At 36.2% G+C, this 7,416-nt stretch overlaps 1 protein-coding gene across 6 annotated transcripts in view; it reads right to left on the bottom strand.

Moving 5' to 3' along the window:
- Nucleotides 1-7,416, bottom strand: part of st3gal4 (ST3 beta-galactoside alpha-2,3-sialyltransferase 4) — a gene marked incomplete in the record, with an annotated part of 54,275 nt that overhangs the window by 31,416 nt on the left and 15,443 nt on the right. For 3 of the 6 annotated variants that reach the window (XM_014027913.1, XM_014027917.1, XM_014027914.1), the window contains 1 exon segment: nucleotides 1,639-1,703. Coding sequence is in view for 2 of the 6 variants with exons in the window: in XM_014027917.1 (XP_013883371.1) it covers nucleotides 1,639-1,654 (16 nt within the window). 6 annotated transcript variants of the gene reach the window in all.

Genomic DNA, 7,416 nt, shown 5'->3' with positions numbered 1-7,416 from the left:
TACATACATACATACATACATACATACATACATACATACATACATACATACATACATACATACATACATACATACATACATACATACATATGGTACATACTTAAATAGATAGAACTATCTCTTTAAGGGGTCTCTGTTGAACTCATGGACAAACTGGCCATTGACCTGAGGGATAAACTGCATCAGCCTGTTTAGGATCCTCAGTAGAGCTCAGCTCAAAGGGCATTTAATACTGACACATATCTGATTATCTACGTGCATCTTTTTCAGAGTATTATTGGCCGAACGCTTCAAGAGAACAAAGTCCCTTCTGAACTGAAACACCCCTGCAAGTCCACTGCATTTCTGAAAAACTATTTTGGGTTGTATGTGAATGCATTCTTTGTGTTGTGATAAGAGTAATTTAATACCACTTTCTAAATTAAGCTCACTCAGCCAAGAAAACACCAGAGGAGTGAATCACATGACAATTACCACAACCACTGGGATGAGCTGTGGGGTTTGCATATGAAAAAAATGAATAAGAAATGATACAACAACCTGATGAATTAGAATGTGATCTGTGGAAGTTATTGTATGAAGGAATGTGTAGGAAGTGAGGTTGGGCTGCGCTTCGTTCCTTGCTTTGTTTCCCAATTTCCTAAACTAACAAACCAAACACAAACACTAAAGAATGTAGACAAGCTTAATTTCTTTCCAGGTAGGACCTGACCATACTTTTTTTTGTTTTGACTCCCATGAATATATTTGATATATTTTTCAGTAGTCAATTTATACCAAAAAAATAAAATGTTCACATTTTACGTAAATGTACAGATTACAGAGTCTGCTCTCACTGTAACTCTAAATTTAAAAAGACAAATACATGAACGATGCTTTAAGATAGTGTTTTTGTTCAAATAAATACGCAAATCTGCAACATTAATTTTCAACTTATATTTTAAGATTCATACAATGAAAAAAACAAAAAACAAACTTCAACCATAAACAAATATTTAAAATGGATTAGTTAGTCTAATCAGGGTTTATATATATATTATATATTTATTTATTTAACCCATCAGTAAAGCCTTTTGCATATTGTGTAGTTTCTATCAATTTTGATTAGTATTTACACTCTAAAAATGAAATGTTGGATTTACTTAACCATGTTATGTTACCTGGTTCCACTTAACTGAGTTGAGTAAATTCAATGCAATATACCAGTTTTTTAGCCAAAGAACATGAGTATGTTGCTTTGAATTTACTCAACTCAGTTAAGTGGAACCAGGTAACATAACATGGTTAAGTAAATCCAACATTTCATTTTTTACAGTGTAGAATATTATGGTCGACATCAATTAATCTCTACAGGCTCTGTCACACTATAATGTTTTCCACAACTTATGCAAATGTATAACATTTTTTATGTCTACATTACTAATAAAAGTTGTATATTTGATCAATGATTTAGAATTACCATATATACAGTACATACCTAAAAGGGGCTTCCAGCTGAATTTCATAATACCATCTTCAACGTAGATGTCTGTAACATTTTCATAAATTGGCATACATTGTCTAAAACAATATAGTGTGGCAGGGCCTACATTGTAAAAACAGAAATGTGCAGCTGAAGGTGCAAAATCTATATGTTACCTTTTTCTTCTTTCATTTCAGGGCACTATCTTCTGTGATCAAACATTAAGGGACTGAGGTTCTCCCTGTAATAAAAGCAAAATTTGGTTAGACAGTTTGAAAGTTCTTATGTTCTTCAGTAAATCATGTCTCTGACCTTCATAAACAAATAAATAACTTTTAAATTAATTTTGCCATTCACCAATTCAGAAATAAAGCTCAACACTACGGATGAGCCACATGTAAGTATAATAAGAATAAGTCAAATCCTGTCAAAGCATCTTTCTTTGCCACTCCTTTTGAAGCCCGCGGCCGTCAATGTGCTCAATTTAAAACCAGAATAAATTTAGCTATTATGTCTGTGTTAATTACTTCTGTTGTGAAAATGAGTTCTGGCATTCCTCAAAGAAATGCATGTTGACTTCTGCCTTTTATGCCAGACCATCAAACAAAGATCATCTCATGCTGACAATGGAGTTACCATCGTTTGATCAACCTTGTAAATGGCTTTATGCTTCATCTCATGCGAGGTTGTGTGACCTCATGTTAACGCTCAGAGTATATTAAAGGGATGACTCTCAGCCACTACCACACCAAATTTGAGCTCAATACAATGTCACAAGGTAATTAGAATGGCTGACTGACAATGAAGATGTTAGGCACCAACCAGGAGAAAGGGATGCCCTTTACCACAGACATCCTGTAGTCTGACCACAAATGTGGACAGAAATGTCAGCAGACCAGTAAAATAGCTTTTTCACAGACTGCAGTGATTAAGAATGAGTCACAGCTGCCACAAAATGCAGTGGAAACACAGTGGTTCTGTCTGTCCCGTTTCATGGGAATTATGTTATTTAGCAGCTCGTTTGTTGCCTCCTAAGATTCCCAGGAAAGATGAGTACTTGGGGAGTGTCGACACAAAGAACACATTAAAAAGACAATTCAGTCAATAATACTCAACACAAATATTTGAGTTAACATAGGCTAAGGCAATGTTTTAATAAGACTTCTGTATTTCTGTATACTAAGAACACAAATATTTATTTAACATTACCTACAGAACTGTTTGTATGAGATGTGTTTGGATATCTTCTGAGAAAATGTCTTCACGTAGTTTTAAACAAATACAATAAAGTTCTTATACTACCACTGTGCAGATCATACTTTAACCTGAGACATTTTTTAACACCAAAAGCAAGAGGGATGTAACGATTCTGGCATATGTAAGATCGAGCGAACATTAGGGGGTGTAACAATACATCACTCCCTATCAATATTTCAATTAAATCTTCTAATAAATGATTAATGATTCAATTACATCAAAGCAAAACAAATACATTGATCTATATAGATAGAAAGTTTATTAATCCGTTCGTCCATCCATCCGTTTTCTTCTGCTTATCTGGGGTTGGGTCGTGAGGACAGCAGCCTAAGCAGAGAGACCCAGACTTCCCTCTCTCCAGCCACTTGGGCCAGCTCATCCAGGGGAATCCCAAGGCGTTCCCAGGCCAGCTGAGGAACATAGTCCCTCCAGTGTGTCCTGGATCTTCCTCTGGGTCTCCTCCCAGTGGGATGTGGCTGGAACACCTCACCAGGGACGCGTCCAGGAGGCATCCTAACCAGATGAACCAGCTCAACTGGCTCCTCTCGACATGGAGGAGCAGCGGCTCTACTCTGAGTCCCTCCTGGATGACCGAGCTTCTCACCCTATCCCTAAGGGAGAGCCCAGACACCCTGCGAAGGAAACTCAGAAGAAGAGAAGGCACCCTACCATTTTCCGGCTCAAGACCATGGTCTCGGATTTGGAGGCACTGATCTTCATCCCGGCCGCTTCACACTCGGCTGCGAACTGCTCCAGTGAGAGCTGGAGATCACGCTCTGATGAGGTCAATAGGACCACATCATCTCCAAAAAGCAGAGATGTGATCCTAAGGTCACCACCCCTTTTCCATGGTGTAGTGTCAGAACGGTCGGTGTCGGTACGGGTCGGTACCGGTCGGACCAGTTGGTTTTCCACTGATGTTCCAGTCTGGTTCCAATGGGTGTGTTTTGGGCAGTTGGTGGAGGTGGTTTTTAGGTTTTTGAAAAAAAGTTAATGGGCAAAATGAGAGATGGAAACACATTTGATGAATAACTTGAAATTTTAAAAATTTGCAAAAATTTCTAATTCAAATTGGATGGAATCACGACTAATGTCACTGCTACAATTGAAAAAAAAATGGCTCCTTGAGTTGTTCTTGTAAAGGCAGTTTAGATGCAACCAGTAACTCCACCTCCTAGCCAATCAGTGACAAACAGTGTTCTGACGTCGCATTTTGGTGTCAGCTGGAGCTGCTTGGAACCACAATGAAGTAGGTACTAAAAAAGGGCCGGTTCCGTGAATCTGGCCTAATGGAAATGGCTTGGAACCATACCGACACTACACTAAGTGGCACTAGTGGGAAAGGGGCATATGTTTACATTATGCCAGATATTTTGAACTACTGGAAACAACATTGTCTGTTAGCACATCTCATGAACCACTGGGGAGGCGTAAATGAATCTCTCAAAGTAATCACTGGACGTACATCTACAGTTGATTGTCTTTTAGAGCCAACCCAATTCATGATGGCCACCATAACTCATCAAATTTAGCAAAATTAAAAATGGCAATAACTCAGGTAATTTTACAGATTTTTAGTTACAATTTTGCAGTATAAGCTGAGAGTCATTCAATTAAGACATTTCCAACTCTGACCAAAATCACTAAAAACTCTTTCGCTTTTTGCCATGAAGTGACCTTAGCATAAATTCTGGTATGAAAAATGATGAGTGAACGGCCTTCCTTCAAAGAATACCAGGTCTTTAATTTTGAAAACATTTCATATGGGCAAAATTCTGGTAAAAAAAAAAACAAAAAACATTGGATAGGTTATAAATGATGATCTTCAATGAACAACCTTCTTTACTAAAACCTTTCTAATGTACAAGCAGAGCCATCTCCCAACCCCAGATGTAATATATAAAATAAATCTCATGGGATTTTTTTCATGTTAGACATCCACATCTAGAGCATTTATAATCCCTGACTTTAATCCAGCCACAGCATTTAATCTGGTTTCCACCAATGACAGTTTGGCCAAAAAATAAAAATAAATACCTTAAATGCACCCTTTATCCTTCTTTAAAGCATGTGAAAAGGCATTATAATGCACCGAAAAGTGTGTAAATGAAATCTAGATAAGTATAGAATATTAGTGTTTTGCAGCATGTTCTGGAGAATTATTAGTCTTACTTGTATTTATTACTTAACATCCCAAGCTTTTAACTCAAAGCATTGCCGAATCCATCATCTAAAAAAACCATAAAGTGTATGACTTCTGCAAACCAAAGCGGAAAGAAACAAATTTAATTTATCCATGTTACTATAAATGGATAATAATTTTGTGTATTCTGTACTTTAAGTAATAATCCAATCTGTATTTTTACTTGAATATGTTTTGTTTTAAGCATTTTACTTGGTTCCATTAATCTTGTCTGATACAAAGTTAAAAGTGGGAATGCAAATATGTAAATTTAAGTCGGTAGGGAAGATAAAAGGGACACTTGTAAGCACCTGGGTCCAAGTCAGCAGGTGTATGAAAAGGGGCTAAAGTGACAATGAGCCATGAACAAAGGGTTTGATATAAATAAAGCTAAAGAAATTGTGTATGACTCTGTCCACTAAGTGTGCAACTTTGCTAGAATAAAGGAAAACTCAGCAGATATGCACTTGTCAGAGCATCATCTGTTAAGTGGCGAACAGCTACACCTCCACCCTGACTTCTGCTGAATCAAAAATAATGAAATAAAGTCATGCCCATGTATAGGAGACACTTGGGCTCCAAATTTAAGGAAGGAAGCTGTTTCATTCTGTCATTAGCTGTATTAGCTCTGAGAGACTTACAGTAGATCTGAGAGCCTGGAAATAAACAGTACTGAGGAAAAAATTTAAATGACTTCTTTATTTGCTAACTGTTATTATTGTCTCTATGACAGAAGACCAATTTCATTCATACATGAACTGATAAATTTTAAGTTATGTTGATAAACTATGTCCCAGTATAAATAACAATTAAAGGCTTTCCATTTCTTGGAAGGATGAACATCACCCACTGCCTTTCATGCTAGAGATTTAAACTACAATCATCATTGTGATGAAAAAAGACCATTATAGTTATTATGGTCAAATTTGGTAAATGTTTTTGCAAAATCTCATGCAATAGTGTGAGAGCATATGAAATGTGTTAGCACTTGGTATGTTTTGGGGATGAGTCTTGGCTTCTACCAGACCAAATTTCAGCTTAGAATTACTTGGATTACAGCCTTTTATGTGATGCCATTAAGGCTGACTGGCTGTGGCAAACATAATAAATTGGATTAACTCCAAAAACTAATCAATTGTAGGTGTGAATTCATTGCCACTTTGACAATTTAAATGAAATCTGTCAAGTGGTTTGTGAGATATTTTGCTAACAAACAAACAGGGCTTACACTAAAGGCGATTGCCAAAAATTTAAGCAAACTGAGAACAAGTATATTCTACTACCACAACAAATTTGAAAAATTGATTGATTTATAGGCATTTTTGTGTCGACTAATATTGATTAGCTTTGTTGGCCAACTGAACTAGGGTGACTCCAAGAGTTAATCAATTGTAGATACAGCCAGTTTCTACTTTGTGAGAGTTTTATTAAAGTCATTCTGATAGTTTATTAGATATATTGTTAATTGGCTGACTTCAACATTCAATACCAAAATTTTACTCAAAAACATTGTGTAATGAGAAGTACTTGGAGTATGTGTGGATGATGTTCAACTAATACCAAACTAAAATACATAAAACTAAGGTGGAACCATTTTTGGTTAACTGGTTATAAAGACAATCTTGGACTGTGGTAACCCTAAAGTTTAATCAGTTGTAGACATTTAACCACACACCTTCATTTGGGTCATCAAGTCATGCAAAAATCCTAAAAAAAATCTTATGGACATAATGACTTTCTATAATGAGAATGACAAGAAATCTAATTGAGTGTTAAAACAAGAGTTGCTGCATAAAGATGCATGATGCTTGTTAACCAGTCAGGAATACCAACAACCTTGTAACTATGAACATTGATGCAGGTCGCAGGTTGTTACAAACATCATAGTTGACCTCTCATCTCTTCTAAAAGAGAAAAAGTTCCAATAAAAGTTTTATTTGATCGTTTTCTTTTCTTTTCTTTTTTTTCGTTTTCTTTTGTTGACAGTTCTGTTACTCACGGATGAATGTGAATATGAGTCTTCAGATGAAAAAAATAAAGATTATATTGCACTACAAAACTACAATATACCAATATTCTGCTGCATTTCTGTAACTGTACAACTCAATTTCTCTGTTTCCAAATAAAGATTTTCTTTCAGTGACTCTATAAGTTGATCCCTTTCACTACTTTGGAAATCAAATGTTTATTAGCTCTACTGAAGAAAAAGTTTGCTCAAGTTTCTTTTTTGTCAGTTGTTGAATCTTTTCTGTAGTTCAGCATACACTGTTTAAACATGCTGAACAAGGGTTTTTCCACAAACTTCATTGTTCTTTAGTCTAAAATCTCTGACAGCATGTGGCCCAAGTTCAGGTGATTATTGGAAGGCATTATTCTGCTGTGGGCTAAGGACAAGAAGGCACGCAGTAACAAAGGAATGAAAAATTAAATAGTGATGGCTGAAAACTGAGCTGTAAACATTATTGTCCTTAGTTTCAGGGTATGATTCACAAAACAAAGCCAGAGAGAGAGGGGG

This window comes from Austrofundulus limnaeus, unplaced genomic scaffold (genome assembly GCF_001266775.1).
Source record: "Austrofundulus limnaeus strain Quisiro unplaced genomic scaffold, Austrofundulus_limnaeus-1.0 Scaffold698, whole genome shotgun sequence".
NCBI classification, from domain to species: domain Eukaryota; kingdom Metazoa; phylum Chordata; class Actinopteri; order Cyprinodontiformes; family Rivulidae; genus Austrofundulus; species Austrofundulus limnaeus.
Note: the sequence above shows the minus strand (reverse complement) of the source record. Positions and strands in the feature narration are given on the sequence as shown.